General features: G+C 41.3%; 3 protein-coding genes across 6 annotated transcripts; all 3 read left to right on the forward strand.

The window, feature by feature from the left end:
• The first annotated feature begins 179 nt into the window (after positions 1 to 179).
• On the forward strand, positions 180 to 12,125 carry map7d2a (MAP7 domain containing 2a). The gene is made up of 17 exons (XM_058627848.1): positions 180 to 522; positions 1,552 to 1,644; positions 2,001 to 2,084; positions 2,187 to 2,264; positions 2,610 to 2,773; positions 3,106 to 3,202; positions 3,564 to 3,653; positions 5,346 to 5,452; positions 5,545 to 5,660; positions 6,339 to 6,718; positions 6,796 to 6,937; positions 7,035 to 7,215; positions 7,359 to 7,463; positions 7,551 to 7,601; positions 7,813 to 7,852; positions 8,658 to 9,303; positions 10,047 to 12,125. Exons 1-17 carry the CDS (start codon positions 486 to 488, stop codon positions 10,303 to 10,305), a joined length of 2,670 nt encoding a protein of 889 aa, XP_058483831.1. The 5' UTR covers positions 180 to 485; the 3' UTR covers positions 10,306 to 12,125.
• Positions 12,126 to 13,387: 1,262 nt separating this feature from the next.
• si:ch211-114c12.2 (uncharacterized protein LOC336578 homolog) lies at positions 13,388 to 21,219 on the forward strand. 2 transcript variants are annotated; one of them, XM_058627555.1, is made up of 10 exons: positions 13,388 to 13,528; positions 15,037 to 15,098; positions 15,245 to 15,931; positions 16,265 to 16,882; positions 19,521 to 19,633; positions 19,757 to 19,862; positions 19,953 to 20,025; positions 20,284 to 20,355; positions 20,454 to 20,607; positions 20,709 to 21,219. In XM_058627555.1, exons 2-9 carry the CDS (start codon positions 15,058 to 15,060, stop codon positions 20,595 to 20,597), a joined length of 1,854 nt encoding a protein of 617 aa, XP_058483538.1. In that variant the 5' UTR covers positions 13,388 to 13,528; positions 15,037 to 15,057; the 3' UTR covers positions 20,598 to 20,607; positions 20,709 to 21,219. The 2 variants fall into 2 exon arrangements, with proteins under 2 accessions (XP_058483538.1, XP_058483539.1); XM_058627556.1 differs by having other exon boundaries at positions 20,725 to 21,219.
• Positions 21,220 to 22,174: 955 nt separating this feature from the next.
• si:dkey-71d15.2 (SH3 domain-containing kinase-binding protein 1) lies at positions 22,175 to 24,276 on the forward strand. Of its 3 annotated transcripts, none has more exons than XM_058627175.1 (8): positions 22,175 to 22,455; positions 22,558 to 22,681; positions 22,770 to 22,839; positions 23,011 to 23,104; positions 23,479 to 23,590; positions 23,667 to 23,881; positions 23,987 to 24,050; positions 24,134 to 24,276. In XM_058627175.1, the coding sequence occupies exons 3-8, from the start codon at positions 22,809 to 22,811 to the stop codon at positions 24,170 to 24,172; spliced, it is 555 nt and encodes a 184-aa protein (XP_058483158.1). In that variant the 5' UTR covers positions 22,175 to 22,455; positions 22,558 to 22,681; positions 22,770 to 22,808; the 3' UTR covers positions 24,173 to 24,276. The 3 variants fall into 3 exon arrangements, with proteins under 3 accessions (XP_058483158.1, XP_058483156.1, XP_058483157.1); XM_058627173.1 differs by having other exon boundaries at positions 22,181 to 22,455; positions 22,558 to 22,669; XM_058627174.1 differs by having other exon boundaries at positions 22,181 to 22,455; positions 22,561 to 22,669.
• Positions 24,277 to 24,434: the final 158 nt, after the last annotated feature.

The following is a 24,434-nucleotide window of genomic DNA, read 5'->3' on the forward strand; positions in this document are numbered from 1 at the left end:
ACGAAATCAAACTAAATTAACATATATTTTTCATATATGTTTAACAATATGTTTGTTTTGCTTGACGGTCATTGCTTCATTGTATTTGAGAGGAAATCTCCTCCATTGAGAGAACAGCCTTTGTTTTGGGGCGGACTTTACGCTGCGACACACTGTGTAGTAAACTGGAGTGTGTGCGCACCATCATCATCCTCCCCGTTCTAGTCCTCCGCTCTCGCTCTCGCTCTCTCTCTCTCACACACACACACACGTTCATCCTGTCCATCATCTACAGCTGGTATCAGCCGACTGTCTGTCTGTTTTGTCGTTCTCCTGCTGCTCCTGCTGTTGCTCCTGCTGCTGCTGCTGCTGATGAGAGAAACAAGACACTTGTGCTGCATTGGCATCATCACCACAGCGCAGAGCCTTTCTGGTGACTGCGCGTCCCTCTCCTCCCTCTCCTCCTCCGCCTCTCATTCTGCTGTTTTCTGCTGGTGACAGCCATCATGGCGAAAACAGTGTCACCATCCACTGCACTTGCAGGTAAGCTCAGTTCGGCACCAGCTCATTGTAATTGTTGTGTTTGAGCCGTGGTTGGAGCAGACCCATGAATGACGCACTGCTTTTTGTGCAGGGTGCCGCGAGATCCGGCTCCACTTTGTGCAGATAATATGGGCCCTGGACTATAGACTGTAATGTGCATGATCAAAGACACAGAAAGACATTTATTTAAAATAAATAAATACATTGAATTTAGAAGGATAAAGGTTTGTATTCCGGGAGAAAGTCAGTAAACACTGGGGTTGCCTTCTCTCCCTGTCATTGTGATCTTGTGTGGCCTTACATAGACTGTGTGCCCTAGGTTGAGGGTCATTGTAAAGTAAAATCCCACTGTGTGTTGCCAGTTTTCCTAGTGATGACACGACTAAATCAGAAAGGGTTCAAATGTGCGGAGAAAGAGAGACTGGTCTGATGATGACACATGTAGGGCAGATTAAACGCATCTAACCATTGTTTAAAGACTCTGAGTTGGTCATTTACTCCTCAGGTGAGGATGGACACTTAACTATTGTTTTGCTTTCTCCCTCCAAACCCAGACAAAAGTGAGATTGGAGAATGAGACATTGGAGTAATGAGTGATTGCCCTCAAAGCCATAAAAGCTTTTGTAAATACACTCATTAGATCATTAGAGGTAGCGGTAGACTACCCATGTGGCCAGTGAAAAGATCAATACATGGAAAATGATGCTTGTGACAAGTTAAACATGATGGATGAAAACAGCAATATGCTTAGTTCAGTCAGTTGAGCATGAAAGTTCAGGTCAAAGTGAAATAAAACAACAGTCTGCCAGGTTTCAGTACACAATAATAAAAGGAAAATCACTCGACAAGCTGTTGAGTAGTTTCTAGTTGTGTCAAGTAAACACTCTTTAAGGTGTAGACATTAATATATGGTATTTGCTTGTAGTCAATATTTGCTTGACTATATCTGATTACTGCATTAAAAGAACAGTCAAATTATAAATATTTACTCTGATTGTGTGTTACTTAATGTTTGTGTGTGTGTGCTAGGTGAAAAAATGGCACCACCATCCATCACTCTACTTCCTGAAAAGAATTCTCCGACAAACGGTCACTGCTCTCCGGCCCGAACTGGAAAAACTAGTGAGTGATGTCACTCTGCTCACACTTTTTCTGATTTCATCTGCATGGAAATCATTTACTGTGCAGTTATTTTTTTACATGGAATCCTCACAGGTAACGTAACAATAGCTTTTAGGTTTGTACATATTCAGACTGACCATCACATCAAGGACAGTTTTCACCCCTCCCCTGTGTATTGCTGCAGTTTACTCTTGGCATGGAGACATTTGGAGGATTTTGCAATGTAATTCACTCAGCACAGATCTGGTGTAATGTCTCTCTCTGGTGGCAATAAGGCAGCACTGCAGCTGGACACTGTGACTCAAGAGTGCTCTCTCTTTCTTTCTCTCTCTGCCTTTCTGTCTTGGTGATGCCAGCTCCATCCAACACCGAGAAAAAGCCGCACATAAACGGACACGCATCTCCGTCACACTTGGCAGCAAACCATGCAGGTAAACAAAGTAAGTCATGCTGTTGACTTCTATTGCACTGCATTTCTCATTCACTTTAACGTGGGTGAATTGTCACTGCGCTTTTGTTTGGTCACTTCATTCATCTTCCAGTCGTGGAAGGCTACATGAAGACGGACGACAGGATGCGATTAGCCAAAGAGCGACGTGAGGAGAGGGAGAGAAGCCTGGGTAGGTGATGTCCTGGTTTCCTGTTGAGGTTGATTTTACAATGTGAGACACTCACAAAAGCCTGTGGGTTTGTGTTCCTGTGCAGTTTCCCCTCCACAGTGTAATTGGCTGTGGATGTGGAGTGTTTTCAGCCAATAGATTTCTTAAGTTCACTGCATTCCTGATGTGATGAGCATTGTCACGTCAGAGAATAATAGACCTCAGTAAAAGTAGGTCTCACACTCATAGCTCTTGCATTTTCATGGTGGGCTGACAATCAAATTCACTGCAACACATACACACGTTATAAATCACTTTTAGAAAAACACTGAAATTAAAGTGTCAAACCCTGCTGATCCACTTTAGCGGCCAGAGACCAGCTGATCAGGGAGAAGGAGCGCCGAGCTCGGCTGCAGTACGAGCGCACAGTGGAGGAACGCTGGAGGCGCCTGGAGGAGCAGAGGCAGAAAGAGGAGCTACGCAGAGCTGCAGTGGAGGAGAAGAGGAGGCAGCAGCTGGAGGAGGAGAGGGTCAGCTGAATCTAAGTGTTTGTTTGTTTGTGATGATGACCTCAGTTTTCTGTGTTGGTTTCAGATGTTCACACACTGGAAGTTCTGGAGGACATTTATGGAGATATCTGTTTTAATGCACAATGTTTACATACTTTTCAGGTTTTAAATTGTGATATTATACCAGCACAACATTGAAGTAAACATTGAAGTATGATGATGTCATATGCTATTTGACATATTTCAATATTCCTGTCCAAAAAATGGATTTACGCCCATTTGCAATACCTCCAAATCCCAGTAACGTGACAGGGTTCAAATAAAGGCCTGTGTTCTTTTTCTGTTGCCTTCAGGAGCGATTGGAGGCCTTGATGAAACGCTCTCTTGAGCGGAATCTTCTGCTAGAGCAGAGGACCAAGCGCTGGAACAAGGGCTGCCCGACTGGCGCAGGTAAGAACTGAGAAGCAAACAGAGATTGTTTTTTTTGGGAAACACATGGAAGACAGAGGCTGCTGCTGAAGTATACACGTGTTTCTGGTGTCCAACAGAGACAGGATGGAGTGACGCGCCTGTGCTGATGTCCACGTAGAACTAAACTACAATATGTTGATTTTCAAAATATACCAGTCTTGACACGGCCACATTGGATCACTTATACTACACGTTGTATCTTTGAATCCGACACACCACGACATCCTCACTGGTGTTTTAACCTCCATCCAGGTTTCTACAGCTGGATGAAGACTTGCTCATTTAAACTGTTCATAATGCTCATGTTTCTGCTCTGCTCTGCTCCGCCTGCTGCCTATAGGTGACAGTGAGAATGCCCCACTCCCTTTCTCTGCTGCCTCCGCCTTTTTCCATGGCATTGCCTCCCCCCTTCCTGCTGTCAGCGAATCTGGTAAAGTTAAGCCCCCCCCCCCTCCCCCCTTGCCCCTCCCAAGTGTCTACCACCCACGTTCATCCAATAGTTAGCATGTTTGTGTTGGTTTGCGTGGGCTGGAACTTCACCTTACAGGTGCAGTGTGTGAAATGCATGTGAGAACATTTCAATTTGGCTGAAAATGAAAATAAAGAGAAAAATGATCAGGAGCTAAATATATTAAAACGTTTGATTCTACAACTATTATTTTTTTAATGTTTATTTATTTTTGTCAATGGAGAAAATGTATATCTACATCTGCTCCGGGATGAGTCAGCAAATTATCATGTTAATCAAAAGTCCAATATAGTGCAACCCTACTTAGAAGGTAAGGATGAAGTGATGGATATTCAACATGCAACTTTTGCACACTGTACCTTTAAACCAAAGTCAAAGTTTTCTTTCTGTGATACATGTCCAGCTGCTCAGTCATTGGACGTTTTAAAGTATCTCTTCATGTCCACTCGAGCACGGTGTGCAGCTGTGCTGTTCATGTGTTGTGTGTGTGTGTTCTAAATGCTCCAAATACACAAAATATGACCACCTGACTAATCCATCTGCCAGAACTTTCATGTTATTTGTATTTGTTTCACACGGACGACTGTGCACATGATAATAAGAAAAGACATTTTTTTCTCCATTAAACTCACCATCCATTAGTATTCATTCATTCATCATATTTGTTTTAGTCAAATCATACTTTATTATTGTTAAATTGCCCCCCAGAGGTCAACTCTGTGGATTAATTGTTCCAGTTTGGTAACCTCTCAGTAATTACAAATGAAGAGTGAAACATAGACAGTAGATGTGTGAGTAGTATCGATTTTATTTCTGTTTTGGGTCGTTTAGGATTAGCGTTTCAAACTGAAAGCAGCTAAGTGCTGTTTACTCCTGATCCCAGAAGCCGACGGTTTGGGAAATCTATCACAAATGACCTAGAATAGAATAGAATGTGCACTAAAATAGACGCAGAGACCGTGATCCCAACCTCTTTAGAGATTGTGACAGATGGAGAAGTTAGGATAGATCGCAGGAAAACAGCTTTAATGTTTACGACCTTTGCTGTGTGTGATTGTGCAGTGTGTTTTCTTTTTGGCATCATTGGTTTGGGTGTGACTCGGTGAGAAAACACGTTTCAAAGCGGCCACTATGCTGACATGTGTACACTTGCATCATACTGTGCATAGTTGTAAACAAATTCAGGGATTACTTTCAAAAACAGAACCATAAAAAGACAAATGTGCTCCAACATCCTTCCCTGATCAGTCAGGACATAATCTAATGAAGTAAAAACATTGACCTCTTTTCCCTTTTTGCAGTGTCACAACACAAACGTCTCCCTCCATTTCTTTGGTTTGTCTGTTTCAGAAAGCAGGACAGAGCTGACTGCGAGTTCACAATGCATTTCATCTACTGCTGCAAAAAGAAGCAATAACAAGATGCCATGAAATTGTTTAATTTTGAGAAAATGGCTGTTTATAACCTTAATATTTATAACCTGAAATCTAAGGCATCAAATGCAGCAGAAATGCATCTGTAACCCTCAGTTTAATGCAGCACACACTGTCCACACAGCCCCCTAACCTATACTGTATTATTATCCCTCTGTCACTTGTTATGTTGCGTCATCTATCATTTGGTTTGATAAGCATGGTGTTTTTCATCACGCAGCGCCCTGCAGTCCTCACAGATCCCCTTTCTGCAGCTCGCTGAACCCTGTAGATCACAACAGAGCTGGACTTCAGGGAGGCTCTCAGTCCACTCCCAATACACCCAAGGTCAGTCCCCACCACGTATACTAACATACCTGGGACTCATATACACATTAATGATAGAAGCTGCAAGATCTTACTGGCTGTTGTGCTTACAGAAAGAGCGGCTGCGCAGAGAGAGAAGAACTGCATCACCAGGTTACGCATCACCTGTGAGAAGATCGGAATCCCCTGCAAGTGTCACCAAGCACTTGGCTTCACCCTCTACCTCCAAGTAAGAGTACTTGTTTGTTGTTGACTTAAAGGGCGGCTAGTGGAGGCTGACTGCTGGGAATAAAGGTCGACTCATATGGGTTTTTGTCTATGTCAGATTCCAACCTTGAGAGTATTTGGTGGATTTATTTTTCTTCCATCTGGTAAAATATAGTGGTTTATTTAAAAAAAAATAAAATAAAAAAAAAAATTTGCATCTGTACTGTAGTACATTTAATAATTAATAGCATAGAATATAATTAAATGGAAAGCCTCTATCGTCATTGTACAAGACAATGGACTTCCCAACACAATAAAATAATAAATGGCCAATAAAGTACTTTAAAAATAGGGTAAAGTGACATACACAGGACGTATTACTCATGAATGCTAATTATACTTATCAATAAATCAGAATTTTTTGTTGTATTTGTTAATGACTGTTTGAGTTCAGGGTTCTGATGGGCCAGGAGAAAAAGCTATTAAATAGTCTACTTGTGTGAGTTGTGATGCTTCTGTACTGTGTACAGCTATCCTGAGGCATGGATGGTGTCTGTGTATATAAAAAATAAAAACTATAAAAACAAAAAACATTTTTAAATACACGAAGCACCTCATCAAAAACTAACAAATAGCATTATTTTCTAGCTTGACATCAAAACGTAATTTTTTAAAACCAAACATCTGTATCTGTGTGCAGGCTGACATCGAAGATGCGTGGCCAGTCTCCGACTAACAACGCACATCAGTACAACTGCTCCCCGACAAGACACCGTCCAAACACGTCAACGGAGGACAAGAATGCAGAACACAAGAAGGTGGAAAAACACAGTGAACTGTTGACAGCTGAGCCCGCACTGAAGAAGAATACCAACATCAACAGCACCAATCCACCGTCACAGGTCAATGGTGAAATCGCTAAAATAAGATCATCCAAGGATGAAGCTCCTGAAAGGTGCCTCAGCGCCAACGCACCTGACAACCATCAGTCCCCGGACAGAAAGGACCACGTGTCCCCCAAAGTGGATTCTTCTGAGAAGAAGACACAGAGCGCTGCTCAGGATGGAGACAAGAAACGAGGTGAGTGTTTGTTTCCTCACTCAACATTTTGTTTTTACTATGGATGATTCTAACACCCGTCTTGTGATGTGTGACAGACTCAGCACCGTGTACAGGGAAAATGGCAGCTGGCACAACAAATGCAGAGGAGGCCACCAGGTTGCTGGCAGAGCGCAGACGTCAGGCTCGAGCTCAGAAAGAACTGGAAGACAAAAAACGCGAACAAGAGGAAGAAGAGAGGTGAGTTCAGTGAACAAACCATGAAGTTAAAGACAGGATTGAAAACAATGGGGGAATCATGTGTTTACTGAGTGTCTCTACTCTACCTGGCAACCAGACTAAAGAAAGAGCAGCTACAGAAGCAACTTGCACATGATCAGCTACAGCAAGGAGTGAAAAATCAACAAGTGAAGGAGAAGGTGGAGCATGAGGAAGATCTCTCCAGGCCAAAAGAACATGAAGACAAACACAAGCAGGAAGAGGAGGAGAATGAGAGACATATTCAAATGAACCAAGGGGTGAGAGATCATTTCTATTTATTTATTAAACTGTATGTGCTGAAGAATAAACAGAGGTAGAATTATAATACAGACGCTACACACTGCAGCTTTAACTTAGTGTTTCTGTAATCTGAAAGACGTTTTCATCTTAATCCCAACAGAGAGAAAAAGCCAAAGTCCAGGCTCAGGAGGACGCCGAGCGTCAGCGGCAAGACAGAGAACAGCAGGCGCAACAAGAAGAGGAAAAGCGGCAACTAAGAAAAAAGGTTATTTTAAACTGATTAAAAGTACTAATTGTAGTGGAAATAGTTTGGAAACAGTTGTTGATAAAAAATATTATTTATTTTTTGCAGAGAATTGAGGAGATCATGAAGAGAACTAGGAAGGGTGAAGCTGACTTGAAGGTACTGTAAGAGACACCTTCTGCTCTTGCACAGTAAACCTGCTGCCTTTAAGCACCTGCCGATCCTGTGGTTACAATTCCTTTTCTTTAATTTATTAAAACTTTCTGTTGTTCTAATCTTTATTAAATAATATTGCTGGTGATACGTTTGGTTTTGTGTCCTGATTACCACAAAATGTTGACCTCATTGTCTCTGTTATGCACTGAACCAGAAGGAGGAAGAGGCGGAGACTAAGTCGGTCTCGCCACCAGGTTAGTGTGTTCTCCAGTTGCCGCTGCCGCTACTTTGATTTTGCTTGCTTTTCATGCTCACGTCATGACTTGGTCTATGCCGTACAGCTGGAAAAATGCAAACAGGGAATGTGTTTTGAGCATGTGCAGCGGAATGCGCTCTTTGCACTGCAGCCATTTTGACATGTATTGAAAGCAAAGGCGTTAGTGATCAAACGAACTTAATTTGATTGTTGACACCAGCGATTTTCTTGTGACCTGTCAACGTGGCTGCTGTTTAATAAGCACATTCTACATTTTTTTTTTATTAGCTGAAGCTCCTTACAGGCTGATTTGTTCCCCTTTTTTCAACCTTTAAAGAAACTCTAATTCTTATTCTTTTGCTTTGGCTATTCAGAATGTACAAGTCTACATTAGTTTAGGCTGGTCAAGCAAAATTGTGCATTGTTGTACTGTGTGCGCTTTTGGCCGTGCTTTGGTTGTTATCATGTGGAATATGATGCAGCAGCCATGGCTTGTACTCTTGGTGCTGATGAGGAACCTTTTACTGTCGAGCAGCAGCACCATGGAGACTGAATGTAAAATTAGCTGCTCTTGAAAATGCCCTTGGAAGAATTATTCTCACCTCTCGGCGTGGGATTGAGCTGTTGAGTGTGAGCCAGCACTTTACTTGAACTGTCCTGTGTTAATCTATCCATTTTGACCGATGTCAGCGCGTCCACTAATACTGGCGACGTGTGAATTCTGCCGCCACTGTCAGCATTTTAATATTAACTGGACAGTCCAAATACAGTGAAGCCCACTGTGCTTTTTTTATTCTCCACAGAGGTCGCTCAGGCGAATGAGCAAACCTACAAAAAAGTTGCATTTCAGGTTAAAGAGGCAGTCGCCACAGTCCAGGTCAACATAAAGGAAGGTGGTGTCATAAAGAAGGAAACGATTGTAGCAACAGCACAGACTGACAATCAGAAGAGTGTGCAAGTCAAAAACTGCACTCATCAAGTGATGGCAGCACCCGGTGTTCCCGAGAAGAGGCCAGGCACCAAACAATCCACTGAAGAGTTTGCCAGTCAGCACAGCCAAGAGAGCAAGACCCGTGCTGTCAAACACCAGGGAAGAGAAGTGGAAATCAATTTAAACAAGCAGCACGTAGAACACGTCAAAGCCACAAACCAAATAAATGAAGAGCCAACGAGGCTGAAGGCAGATGCCAGGGCCAACCAAACGCAGGGCGGTATGATGAATGGAGCGGTGAAAGGTAAAGGAAGTGGTCGTCTAACTGCTGAGGGACGCAAACATCAAAGCCTGCACGTGTCACTGGTGGAGAGAAATGATAAAGGAGGCTCCAGAGTGGAGGTTGTTAGACACTCAATGACACCGCTGCCAGTGGGACACCTGTCGGCACCAATAATACGGCAACCGCCACTGGATGTGAAGGGGACATGTGACGAGGTGCAGGCCATGGAGATCAGGTGAGCTAATCCGTCATTATTTGAACATTAGGTTTTACCGAGTGAAGTAACGGACATTAGTATTTGTATAATTGCTTTTTGTTTGGTTGTCTTGGCCTTAGAATAAGCTTGAGTCAAGGGGCCATTTTTCACTGCCATATTTCTACAGCAGCTCAAACTAATCAAACCAGCCAGAGTGTGTGTTTTTTGTATATTCAAGCAGAACTACACAAACAAGGCAATCAGAGATGGCAGACTTCCCCACATTCATGCAACAAGCCTCTGGCGGCCTCTGTTGGTCATCTTGGCAAGTGCAAGTGTGGAAGCACAAACAGACAGACAGACAGACAGACTGACAGACTGACAATACTTCACCCCTCTCAGTCTCAGTCTGACATCCTGTTACAGTTTGCAGTTTTACCACTAGGTGTCACTAACCTGTACACACTGGGTCTTTAAGTGTACATGGACATTTAGGCCTTATAAAAATGGACATAGTCTGCCTGTTGCAAAACAAACTCCCATTGTGAAGCATCAAGATTCACAATTTGAGCTAAAATTAGTGATTAAAGACCATTAACCACCGGAAAATAATTACAGATGTTATGAATCAATGATGTAGGCTTCCCCTGGTGGCTAACTGCTAACCAGAAGACTTTGTCCATTTTTATTTATAGTCTATGTTCTGGATAGTGTAGATTTCACAACGCCACATTAAAAGTCCTGCATATTTTGAGCATGTGCCTTTTCTGGTCAAATTTCAGCCCGGCGTCAAAGGAAGAGTTGGTTTCAATCCCAGAGTTCTCACCCGTGAATGAACTCCAGCACGGTGGCCTCAGTAACACACGTGCTCTCGAAGATCTGATGGACCTGACAGGCAGTGTCTCACACCTGAAACTGTCCTCTGAAGGCAACATAGGCGACTGCAACAAAAACCTCATTGAGGGTGTGGTTAGTCCCATGTCAGACTCGAAGCACATTGGAATATCCCCTTCATCCTCAAATAAACTTAGCATCCAGTAGTCCACTTAATCTCACTCTCACACCTCCCGTCGCTTATCCTCTCATCAGGTGTCACATTTTTGAGCATGTGCCCCTGTGTTGACACACATTTATGGAAATAGAGCCATAGATTTGACTAATAAAAAGCTATAAAACTACGACTTCGAATAACAATATAACAGCAGTATTTTAATCTCATAAATAACCATTGCAATTGAATGTTGAGTTTGCAGGATTAACACACGTGGAGTGAAGTGATGGAAGAAGCAAGGGTTTGTCTGAATATATCAAATAATCCTAAAAGTGCACATATCAGGGGTTTGATTACAAACATTTAGAGGATTAGTGTTTAGAGAACATGGTATGAATCTTCATATCTCAATCTCCATGCACAGATGCCTCACATTTCAGATTCTCAACATATAAAGCCTGCTCAGAGCATCAATGACTGCATTTGTAGCGCTGCCTTTTCACACGTGCTCTTAAGTCTTTAATGCATTTCACTGTGAAGAAGCGGAGGAGGCGTGACCTGACCTGATCTGATTTATATGACAGTCTTGTCTTTCCATGTAATGTTACTCAAGCATGTGCTGAGGACTCAGCTGAAATTGAATGGCTCTAAATCAAAAGTCTGTATTCGAGTGTGAGAGATGAGTCCAAAGCTGGCATCATTAATGTGATTGCATATTCAAATAAATCATGACATAGACATAAATTAAATGATAATACATTACTCCATGTTTGTTTTGGACTAATCCCTGACTTTGACTTTGCAAATATGCAGTTTTCATATGGCATGTCAGCCTTTCTTCCATAATTCCACTGAATAAGTAAGTTAAATTATGTAAATAGTAATACAGTAGCTCAGCAACTCAGCAAGTTGTATAAAGCATTTTCTGTACTAATTGCCACTGTGCTAATGGATGTGTAATCCTACGAGACATACAGTAACTTAGATTTATATCAACAGATATCTGGGAATAAGTGCACTGAGATAAGGGTGTTCATTTAACAATCTACCGAACTGTGTTTCTCTTTATCACATGTAGCTTTAATTATGTGTAAGTTTCTTCTCTTCATGGTGCATGTAGTTTCCAGGGTCACACATTGGTGTAGTGGCTAGCACTGTTGCCTTGCAGCAGAAAAGACCCAGGTTTCTGCATGGGGTTTGCATGTTCTCCCACAGTCCAAAAACATGCAGAGGACAATTGAACACTCTAAATTGCCCGTAGTTGTGAATGTGAGAGTGAGTGGTTGTTTGTGTTGACCCTGTGATGGACTGGCGACCTGTGCAGTATGTAACCCGCCTTTCACCCTGTGTCCGCTGGGATTGGCTCCAGCGACCCTCATGTGGAGGACGGACAAAGCGGTAGACAATGAATGAATGTAGCTTCCATTAAAAAGCCTTATGGGAGACTGAATCATGCTTATCTTTTCTTGTTTTGCACAGAAATTGTGATATGTGATCTGTAATACTTGAATTTTGCATCATTTCCACCATAGTTTGTACTTATGTTTGTATATACAGAGTCAAATATGATTTATGTTTCTCAGATTCATTGCATCGCTTCATAAAACTTCCTCAGTGTACAGAAAGTAGCCGTAGTAGCCATATATATCATATTTACTAATTAGAATTCGCTGGATATCTTTGTGTTTAGAAAGCGCAAGTGAGTGCAAAGTAATGATGCACATAACCAAAGTGATAATCTGCTCATATTCATATGTTCAATCTCAGATAGATTAACCTTTTAAGTGATTAAATCATTTATGTATACAGTGTGCATGGTTCGCATGGTCATGATAAAGATATCTGAAACAATAAAAAAATGAAGATTTGACTGTGCATTTTCTCTGTGTCTGTTTGCATTGACTTGGTGCAAGTTAATCACAGTTCTATCACAAAAGCGGTTTGAAATTTTGAATGATATTAGATTCCTCTTCTAGTCAACAAGTTTTAAATGAGATGTTGATTCAGTTTGACATTGTGGGAACTGTGGTTTACCAAGCGGTTGAATCATGTTGCAAAACCTGTTTGTCTACCCCTCAGTGATTAAATCTACTGTTTTGTTCTAACAGAAACTGAATTGTGATTGAAAACTGCAACTCGTGCTGAGGGAGGTTTCAGTAAAGCCAGATGCCAAAATATTGATGGATACCTGTTGGCAGCATTGTATAAAGTATCTAAAAGGGATACTAAAGTCATCCTAACCAGAAAATGACTTTGGTAGAAGTTGGAATCACTTTTTAAAGTATTACTTTGGTAAAAGTCATATGTATAAAGTATCAAAAGTAATTTTCTGATATAAAATGTACTTACATTTTAGAATTAAAAGTATTAAAAGAGTTAGGAGTTAGGATTGAGCAATGGTAGCTCAGGGTAGGGTGAGTTGATAATGTTTGTTTCTTTTATATTTGTACTCATATAATCTTGTGTAGCCTTGTTTAATTACAATACAACCATATTAAGAGACAGTGATTGTGTGCCATGATTTTGCAGAAGTTTCCCACATTGTATAAATAGATGACTGACTCTGTACCATGCACATATCCTCAAACATACATGGTCAAACGCATGCACACGCACACTCATGCACGCACGCACACACACACACACACACACACTGGTTTACATGACTTCAGGGGACATTGCATTGACCTGATCCTGTCAGCTCCCACTTTACAGTGATAAATATTGAGAAATAGACCAGTGAGTTGTTCTTTCTTGCTTCATTAAACCCAATTGCATAAACGGAGTCTGCAAAAAGACTTCACTCTCTGAGAATTATTTACATAATGCAATTCATATCATTTTGAAAGCCATCATCCCAAAACTTGAATAACAACTCACTACACATCAACAAGTGGGTGCTCAAAGGACCAAAGCACTGAAATTTGGTTGGTAACATAAGAAACCTGAATATATTATTATGACATTATTACTTTCACTATATCTAGATTATTATGTGTTTGCACTTTTATTGTAAGGCTTTTATGTTATTTGTATTCATACACAACAGCAAAAACAACAGTATAGTTCAACTATTATGATGGTAGAATTGATTGTGGGTTATTTAATTAGCCTAGCAGTCTGCAGAACATGCAGTTCATACTCCAGCACAGTAGGAGGCGCTTCAGTCTGGCTGTATGCTGCTGCGTTGAAAAAGCGAGTGTAGTGAGACGAGAAAGAGCAGCTGCGCTGTGTCGCAGTTAGCAATAATCCATTCGACGATATAGGTTGTTGGTAAGTAGCTGAACATTTTTACGAAATTTATCGACGGATGCACATTTTTTTTTGTAATTTAACTTTTATCCAAGTTGTTACCTACACGTTTCCGCTGACAGGACGCCATTTTCTGAAGACAGCGTTAGGCACGTACCTGCTAGAGCCAGGCTAAGCTAATTTAGCAATGAGATAAGGTTGTTAGCGTGAACTCGAACTATATTTCCTCGATGTGTTGTTAAATACATGACACGTACATATGTTGAGACAATTGCCCACGAGTGTCGTGTATAATTTGGTGTATGTTCAGCTTTTCTTCATGTACAGCGTCGCGTTATTTTCTGAGTCAGCTGCCAGTGGCACATACCGTAAATGGAGACACGATCAGCGGGATGAGGCGTAAACAGCGGCCATTTCTAGAGAACATAATCCAACCTGGACATGTTCTGCTCTTGTAAAGGCCGTTGGTCATAACCCTTTTTTTATCTGAGTTACTAATACCAAAAGCGACTTTTAAAATTCAGCATCCTTGAACCATTCATTTAACATATGATAAATGTTTTGACTGATGAAGTAAAAGTGCTTGTCACAACATGTTAATTTGTCTGATGTGTTTGATCAAATCAGCATGCATTAGGATCAGGGCTGGGCGATAATTAAATAATTATTGCATTGTAATTGACATTAGCAAGAAAACTATGATTAAATGTACGTCACGCGGACCTCTGCATTCAAGTAGTATGTAGTAATATGAGGTATGACCCAGGCCCTAACAAGTTTTGCCTTTGATTGATGTTTACTTTGAGGCTGCCTTTTGTTTTGGATTATACAAGCAGTGAATTTTGCATCTAGTGTCTTGGGAAAGTGCAAACGTTCAGCATTTCGCATTGATCCGTTCTCTGGTTGGGATTAGGTCAATTTAAATCTTCAGGTAATGTGGAGGAAATACCACAATGTTTGGGTCTAACACCCAACATGTTGACATCTCATCTGTTATTTTTGCCGTTAGAACTATGCAATTATTCCACTAAGCGCTTTTGTTTTCGATTGTGATGCTAAAATATTACATGGAAATAAACGGACAGTGTTGATAAGAAGGTTTAGACACTGTGAACTCTTTCCTATGAGAACACAATGCTATGTGCTGGCTAAGACTTTGTACCATTGATTTTTTTTTTGGGGGGGTACATGTAATACAATTTGTTTTTTTCAGCTTTTACATATTATAAGTCAATTCCAAATTTACACACTACAGTGTTACAATATATATTGATATGTATTTTAAAGGAATTGCAGCCCTTGTATGTTTTTGTACACTACAGTTAGGTGTTGGTAGTATATAAAAGTTTTTAAAAGCTATTGGATAAATTACTTGGCCAAAGCTACCTGAGGCTCCTGTTTAAAAGGAGCACCTTTCTGTAGTGTAGTCCAAGCAGTTTGAGAATAGCTATAGTATGAGGAATCATTACATTTTGTTAGGGCTGTCATACTCAGTGTGTGTGTGTGTGTGTGTGTGTTGTTTTCCAAAGGTTATTCACTGACTTCCAAAGATGGTCAGACCACATTTTGGACCACCACGCATGAAGCCCAGGTAATGTGTCAACTTTCTAAATCTTGCTGTGCCTAATAGAAATGGTGATTTAAAATTTATTCTGGACCTTGTTGGAAAAATACCACATTTTGAAGTGTAATTGCATTTTTTAATTAACCTTTCTATTTTTTCTTGTGTTGTTTCAGACCATATGGAGATGGTAATGGCATTGGGCAAAGGGAAGGGAATTTCAACCCCAACTCTAAAAGTCGGAGAGATGCCCAGGGCTACACAGAAAGGAACTTTAACTGGAGAGATTCTAGAGGTAGAGGACGACCCCCGGGGGTCAAGAGAGTCCCCCTGATGGGAGAGCATAGAGAGCCGCGCTTCAATCAGTTGAGGTCCCCAAATCAGGATTCTTTTCACTCATACCCCCCCAAAATGGAACCACACCATAGCCAGAGGAGGCCGACTTCATCTCGACCAAATCGCCCTCCTCGGGGCCAGCATCACTCATCCTCTCGCAATCCAGCACAAGGCACCCCTGGTCACAGGGGGCCACCTTTTCATGGCCAGCCCCCAGGGCACAGATCAGCCTCCCCTAGACATTTTTCTAACCACCCAGCTGACAGGCGATCAAGCTCCTCACAAGGCTATCGGGGATCTTTCAGGGGCTTCAAGAGACAGTCAGGTTTTTCCCATCAGGAGCACCAGAACCAAGATCCTCGTAGGAGTTACAGCCCCAGAGAAAGGCCCTATGAGCATTCAGGTCATGGCATGAAGCGCTGGAACGAGGCTGGGGCATTCTCTAATTCCAGCGATGGAGATCACAGGCCCTCTGGGTCACAGAGGAGCCCCAGAGAGATGAATGGGAGAGGCTCGTGTCCAGAGAGGTATATGAGTGAAGCAACTATCCCAGCTGGGTAACATTATTAAGGAGGAGGCCTGAAGCTGGCCCTGTCCTCCCAATCACAGGGGTCATAATGATAACCTCTATTTAATCCCAACCCGTGTTATTAGTGAGTTGATTAATGGGGGTCTGATAAAAATGTGGTTTCACCTGCCATTGGGAAGAGAGTTACATCTGTAATTGCTCTTTGAAAATGTACTTCCCCTGTGTCATTCTATCGTGGCATTAAGAAAAAATGTACAAGTTCCACCTCCCAATTAACATGACAATGGATCTGTCATTGTAATGATTTCTCTATTCTTTGATGGATATACAGGTGGACATCAGAGCAACACTCCAGGCGGCAGCGTGGTCCAGTGGAGAGGCAGGGCAGCAGATCTCACAGTAGAGAGAGGACACAAGATGTCCCTCACCAGCTCCCTTTCAGATCCCCCTCATGGAATAGAGGTCCACCACAGTCATCATCCTACCACAGGAGCCCTCAGGAAAGGCAACTGCCAGGATCCAGCAAGAGGAGGATATCCAACATCAGCATGTCCTCCTCAGACCCTTTACCAGAGCATGGCAATCCAAAACGTCCCAGGAGAGAGAGACCTCAGCTTCTCAGTATTCCCAGGCCATTTGGTGCTAGACCATTGTCTCTTAGGGATAAAAGTTTCCTGGTTAAGAGACAAGTGAAAGCACAGTCTCTCATGAGGCTCAGAATACCTCCATCCGTGAGACCAAGGCCTCAACTCGATGACTCCAGCTCTGTTCTTGCCATTAGGAAGAGACGGTTCCAGTCAAATCCAGTTCCTCTGAAAAGGTTTGAAGCAAGGAGGGAAAAACCACAACAGTCACCGTCCAGAGATGATGACAGTGACAGCAAGCCTTCAAGAGACTCTGACACAGGCAAAGAACAGGTGGAGTCTCGTCGCCCTGAAAACACCCACAGGTATGGTATTTCCCTTCTAGCACTGTTCGCAGGGGCTTGATGATTCTTAGGAAGTCAAGAAAGAGTGTGAAGGGGGTGCCAGCTATGGAAAATCAAGATATAATTTTCAGCTATATGCACAACATTGAATCGGTTGAAAAGCCACAAAAATTCTGAGCTGCCCGCCTGTCTGCTGCCTGTGTTTCAAAATGTCTTCCTATCAAGTGGGCTCAAGAGAAGGTGATAAGGTACGCTGCATATCGATGATGCCAACTTGTTTTAAAACCAGACAAATTGGTAAATGCTCTTGATGAGGGGAGTGGAAAAATAGATGATCCATGCAGAATTCCTCAGTTGGTCATCAGTGAAAGTTTTTAGAAAAGCCCCCCAATGTTCTTCAGCATGCTGTGAAGACCGATTCGTCTTCAATTAACCCAACCCCTTCATTCTTCATAGTAAACAAAAGCGGACAGAAGCTGACGTTAAACATTTATTGTAAAGCATGAAATGAGAACATGAAGAAGACTACACTCCAACATGACCGAAACTAAATTTGCCACGCTCTCTGCAAAGTTATTGGCAGCCCATCAGCTATTAATGGACCATTGGGAAAAGGATGCATTAATTGGAAGTTGAGTGCTGTGACTGGTCAAGGCACCAACTAAAACAAGGGACTACAGAATTACAAGTCAAGTGGCGTATTAAATCAAGGAGTTTGCAGAAACAAAGTTTTTGTCACATTTCAGTACCATCTAGATGGATGATGGATAATTTATATGCAAACAATGGTTACTGAAAGCCATTAAAGAAGAGGAGGAACGTCCGTTCAAGGACATCACTAGCCACCATCAGAGTTGGGACAACGTGCAACTGCATTCATTTTATCTCGTACAACTATAAATAACTATTTCGTTCGTAAACACCAAATAACAAGCAACACAATATCTTCAAAGTTGTTATAATTTTATTAAATTAATTGCTAACATCTTAAAAACTGTTAAAACACAAGCCTAATTAAATGCAAACCCACATGTACACATGCTCTATGGGGTCATAGCAATACCCAGGCCATATCGCACATTCATCTACAGAAGTGGAAACCAGAAGGACTGGCTGAACTGAATCTGAAGGACAAAGCATTCCTGAGGAGAGAAGAGGACCTAAATAACTGTTTACACTTCATTCAGTGTATCAATGCTGGAGTTGTCTGCCATTCCTAAATTTAAATAAGCTTTCTTTCAGCTCCCATACTGTCTGATGTGCACCATGTCACGTCCAAGCCAGAGGATCATATGCATTTAACATTCCCCCACCCCCAAACACCCAGGGATGTTGGCTCACTTTCTGCACGAGTCAAACCAGTGACCTTAAAGCTACTGTATACGCATAATTATAAGCTGCTGCCACCGGATGATATTAGAAGAAGCTGAGAACTTGACAGAAGATCAAGCTCTGAAAAGGATGTGGCAGAAGTGGAGAAACGAGGCAGAGCTGATTGGTTGGACTCAATGTAAATGAGAAGAACATGACAGGAGAGGTTGAAGTGATACTGCTCGGGGACAGAAGTTACCACCAGCTTTATCTTGGAAGCTTTACCATTCCTCCTGGTTTATCTAATCCGTCTGAAAGCATTTGGTCTTTACTCAGAATCTGCTGTGGTCGCTCTCTGTGTTGTATCTGACGTCTTCTAAAGGGTAAATATCTGCTGCATACCAAAGTTCATGGTACGTGAAGTCTCAAACGTACCTGGACGTTCCATTCTGTGAAAGCATTGTCTTCCATTAAGGACAAAAGATATCCTCAATGATTTATTGGCACTTTGTCCCAATGTAACTTAAAACTACTACATGAGGAGGAATAGAAGTACTGCATGATCTATCAGATCTTCTTCGAGAGTATGGGATCTGAAGGAATTGTCTCTTAGAAATTCTCCATTGAGGCCACTGCAAAGCCTGAAGTACTCAACCATGAAACCACCAATCTCTGTGGGCAGACAAGCACAGGCATGTTTCTTAAAGCCACTCGGTGGTGTTGCAGAAGAAGCTGACATAATTACCAGCCTGGACAACTGTTGATGTCAGAACTACGGATGTCTTCCAAAAGTCAAATCTTCTCCTCTGCTGTGTTGCCACGCTGGTTGGATGAAGTTTGAATTCAACCAAAGGAAAACTCAAAACAACCTCACAATAAAAACCTCAGTGTGACAGTGAAGATCAGAGCATTGTCCATCTGTGCCTCAGAGAGAGAGGATGATGGAAGATTTGATGAAGTGATCTAAACCGATATCTTAGAAGTCATCCAAGATTTGCAGACTAACGTTCAGAGTGAAGGAAGAGGGCTCAGATTGATTCAGGGTACAAAAGTAGAAGTACAGGAGCATGGACATGCCATGTTTTTTGTAAGTACCCCTGTCTAATGTGTGGCTTTATAATTTATCTGCTTGCAAACTGTTCTATACTGGTTTCATTTAAATTTAGTTTCTTCTAAGAGCTGACAGGTTGATTTAATTAGTTTTTACTTAAAATGCTGTGAATTTGAATGTGTTTGTTAATGTGTCCAGGACATATTGAACAGTTTTGTGTACTTGACCTAAGCTTGACATGGTGCTGTGATAGAAAAGCTGTTCATCTTAACTCTACCTGTGCGATGCTCTCCACAGATCATCTCCCATAGAGAAACGTGATCTTGTGGTTTTGTCCCACTGGCCACCAGGGCCGAGCTCTTCTAAAGATCACTCGCCCTCTAAAGATCGCAGTCCAAAGCAGAAGACCGGTAAATGATATATATATTTTTTTGTATATCCTGGATATTGTAACCATGAACAGCAGCATTGATTATGCAGCTGTATTGATATTATGACATTGTTTATTGTTCAATCCGCCGCATTTTGTTTAGAATGCAGTTCGGATGCAAGCACGTCACCAAACAATCGATTCTCAAGGACAAATTACTCAGAGCCTGACGACCGGAGACGAGGACATTTTGACAAGAGGATTGGAAGGTATGTTTCTTAGGATTACTCTCTCATGATTTTAAGCAAATCTCTTGTTTACTGGGAAGTCCAGTGTGCCACTCTGTTTTGTGTTTGTAGGCCATTTAATGCGATGCAGGACAACAATAGACCTGGGAGGTTTTTCAGAAGACCAGGACCACCACCCATACAGGTAAGAGGAGCATTGAACTGGACTGTGTTGTGCCTCAGTATCTGGTATATGTCTCTGGCTGGGTACAACCCTCTGCTCTAAAAACTTGAAGGAACTGCTTCCAAGTTCTTCATTTAACTCTTAACTAAATAGTGTAATAAAATGAAAACAAAGTTTTAGCAGATATACATAACTCATCTAGTTTTGTGATTAGACGATGTAGTTTGAGAAATAACTAAGGTCAATTGCTCATTCTGCTTTCTCTGTTGTCTTTCACAGAGACCACGGTTCCAAGGTGGTCCCAGGAATGCAGGCCCTGAGCTGTCAGGAAATATAAGAAGACCCCTCATGGTACATTAAAGACCACAGACCATCAGAGATCAAAGACTTTCCGGAAATGGCCGTTGAAAATAACAAGACTTGTTTTGTTTTGTCCCCTTTTATTCAAGGAGAGCTTGGTGCCTCGTCCCTTCCCAAATCAGAGGCCAGTGTTAAGAAAAAGTCACAGTATTATGACAAAGTACCGCAACATTAGAGTGATGCGTCAGCAACGTACACCGTTCAACAGAGGACCCAACCAGCAACGCTGGTGATTAAGCTCTGGTAAGAATTTGCGGTTGTGCAGGATTTTTTATGTAATATGTAACTTGTAATTTTGAAATCAAAATCTACAAGAAAACATTCTCTTGTTCTCTCTTACCCAGATGTGTCACTCCTCAGATGCAACACTGGAAAACGCAGAAAGTCGAGATGATTTCTGCTGTGTGGACTGCACAACCCCGTCTGTCAGTACAATCTCAACCTGCCTGTATATTTTGCAAATGTTGCTTACATTTGGTCGTGTTTGAGTTGCATCTTTGAAGTGCTGTAGTACCTTGTTCTAGGACATTTGAAACACTACAGTCTTGTGTTTTTTTTTGGTATTTTGATTTATAAATTGCTGCTTGTGTTCTTAGCATTTTATTTGACATAGTCTTAGCATCATTTGTATGTTTACCCCTTCAGCAACAAACAATTTCAGGGTTAAGGCCAAAAAATGTTTACTTTAACATCTCACCTGTATTGTTTGTAAATGTATCACATGAGGTGTCTCATTTGATTACTCATGGGTGTATTGATTAAAATCCGTTGCTTTTCAATTGAGCTCCGACTTGTAAAACTTTAATAATCACATCAGTTTGTTTGAAACTTAAAGTAAAATTGGATTTAACACTCTGAGTTGTCATGTCTGAATAATCCCATTCTTCTGTGTACTATATGTGCAGGGGTGTCATTAGATGTGGGTTAGGGTGAGCATAGGTAGGGGCCAGAGGTCATGTGTATTTACATAATTCACAAACGTCACAAATTGCATTGACAGGAATATCTGATCTGTGTGCTTACATCTTTGACACAAATGCTCAGAATATCTGATTATTTTCTGATTTATTTCCATGAATGAACGAGGCCAGAAACTGAGTGCTTTTTTTCCTTGTTGACTCAACTCTCAACTCCTACTTTATTTTTAGAGCACAGTTAAAACACCAGAGGTTGACCAAAGTCGTGTAGAGAATGACGTCAAATAACAAAATAGAATAAAAACCATACATAGCACAATAAAAACACATAAGAAGCAAAACAAACAAACAATGGGAGACCAACTCAACCTGTGTTAAACATGATAGAGTAATAGTAGGTTTTTAAAAACAATTTGAAATGATGTGGCAGAGCATTCCAGAGCCGAGGACACCGTCATGGTTTCGTGGGTGATCTGTGTCAAATGGGAGGAAAAGATCAGAGATCAAATCGTTTACTTTGGCAAAATGATACAGAACAAACATTAAGAAGAAAGCAGAATGAGATTGAAAGACAGGATTAAAAAAAGATGAAAGTTGATAAAAGAAAAAATCCGTTACTAAGATGACAAACTGAAATCTAAATTGCAACAAGATCAACATTTCTATTGCTGCTGCCATTTCTGCAATATTATTTAGAATTTTCAACTGATATAATTGATAAATTCCTCTAAATTAATTATATGATTTAGTAAATCATAAGTTAAAGGCTGGGGAAAAAAATCCAGATTTATGTGGTGGCCTTAAAATATCTTGTGAGTTCAGACCCAGGCTCAAACCAGAAACAGCTGGTATAAAATAAGTCAATTGTTCCTCTAATTGCTGAAAATGTCATAACCGCTCCAGTCCTTTCTTTCATAATACAAATCTAATTACTACTCTCTCTGCTTTCTTTCTGTTGTGCATAGTAAACATAAGTTCCACGGATTTGTCCTTTAAAGCCTTCCCTTGCCCTTCACTCTGCCCCAGTGATATTTGTCTGTCCCAGGCTAAACTTAGCCCTGAAAATGACCACTCCTCATCACAACATGCCCTGCTCACCACACTGGGTTACAATGGAGGGTGTCGTGTTTCCACAGACGTCGCTCTACTTCAATGACAACACTGTGAAAACAAGGTGAGTGTTTCTCCCAGATCTTTGACAATAATCAGTGTGATGTCTCTTTACTAATGACTGTAAATCTGTCACTGTGCATCTGTTCTTGTGTTGTTGTTGCAGCAGTTGTTCACTGCTGTGACAGAAACACAGCTGTCTCCACTCTAACACCCACATTTAGCCGGATAAAGACGTGGCTCTATCTGATGTAGAAGGCTTATTTTGAAAGGAGCAGGTAATAGTTTAAGTATGTTTAACTTTATTTAAGGTTATTATACCGAGCTGCATTCTGTTGATTTCCGCTCTACTGACTTGGTTCAATCTGTCATCTGTAGATGTAGATCCTAAAAACTCTGCAGTGTTTTTCTGTCTCGATGGGCAGCCATAGCTCAGTCCTCATTCCTGGTAAGCCTGGAAACCTGTTGTTTCATCTCTATCACGCTTGAATGCTGCTGCATGCTGAAAGATTATGAAGAGTAGTCTTTGATAAAATAAACTAGAAAGGAACAAAAATGGTGTGGTTTTTTGGTGTGAAAGTTTTTAGTGTTTAACTTTTATTCTCCGTTTCCCTCAAAGACACCGAGGAGTTTGGCTCAATTGTGTCGGAGAGGCTAAATGAGCAGATAGCCCATGCTGGAGATGAGAGGTTACAGTCAGAGCTTCAGACTCTGGGAAGTATACTTTCCTTAATAACAGTCGCCTAAAAGTGTTGCATTCGTGCACGTGCTTCACATCACCATAAACGACAAAGATGCTACAGATAGGAAATTAAAATGTAAAGTAAAACAAAATAAAAACTGCCATGTAAACAGTATTTTTTTGTGAATAAAGTAAGAAAAAATCTGATTTTAACATCTGGACAACAAGAATATATATGGAATATTGCAGCTTGTGTAAATAAACATAATAGAAATATTATTGAATGGACGAGCAGCAACACATAGACAAAAAGACCATTTTGAACCCAGGTTTCACCCAAAGCTGGTACACTGTTCTTTATATATTCAATGGACCAAACAATGCCCATGTTACTTGTCACTTACAGATAAGACTCATGATGGAGAAGGAAAGGAAAGAAACCCAGAGTCAAGCGGTGGATACTTTAACTCTTCAAAAAAACCGCCCAGAAACAAGTCAAAATGGGTGTGGCCTGTCTGTAAGTGTACATTTAAATTTTCATTCCAGGGATTTTGTTGAGATGTCAGACAGTGACTTTGGGTTGTTCTCCACAGGCAGCAGAAAGTGATGCCACGCCGTCCTTCTCCTCTCTGCTCCCTAAGGCTCTTTCCTCTGTTCTTCATCCGACGCTTCCGTCCGGCTTCAAACCTGCAGACCTCACACTCGAGCGCCAGTCGAGCAGAAATCCAGAGAACTCAAAGCTGGAGCGACTGCAGACGGAGCTGAGGGAGCTGAGGGAGCAGTTTGAGCAGATGAAGACTCAACACAAGTATGTCTCTGTTACTGTCCTCTGTCTCAGCCTGGTTGACATGACATGTCCTCCCTTGCACCTCTGCCATCACTGACACCTTTTTCCTCATCGTTGTGTTTCCAGCAAAGAAATTAAGCTGCTGATGAACGAGCTGGACGAGGAGAAAAGGATTCGTTTGACTTTACAGGTGTGTAGATTAAAAAAATACACAAGTTGCCCGAACTTTAGAGAATATTAGACTTCATGTTCAGAAATTGTGTCTCGTTTTAGATGGAGATCCAACGTATGAAGAAGCACATGTCTAAATGAGTGGAGTCATCAGAGAAAGGACCCTGTTTAAAGGTTCTTCAGACAAATTTTATTTTTATAAGTTTGCATCAGTGCTTCTTTTTAATAAAAAATAATAATCTTTAGGTTGTCATTTTATTTATACTGTTTTTGTCGGACTGCTGAAGTGGCTAAATGTTTTTGCTGAGAGTGAGAGGCTGCAAATGCCACTTTTCTGAGATACCGATATCACACACTTGAGTATCATCCGATACCGATATTAGTCTGTTCCAGTCATTTTAGA

The sequence above is a fragment of the Solea solea genome, chromosome 4 (assembly GCF_958295425.1).
Source record: "Solea solea chromosome 4, fSolSol10.1, whole genome shotgun sequence".
NCBI lineage: Eukaryota > Metazoa > Chordata > Actinopteri > Pleuronectiformes > Soleidae > Solea > Solea solea.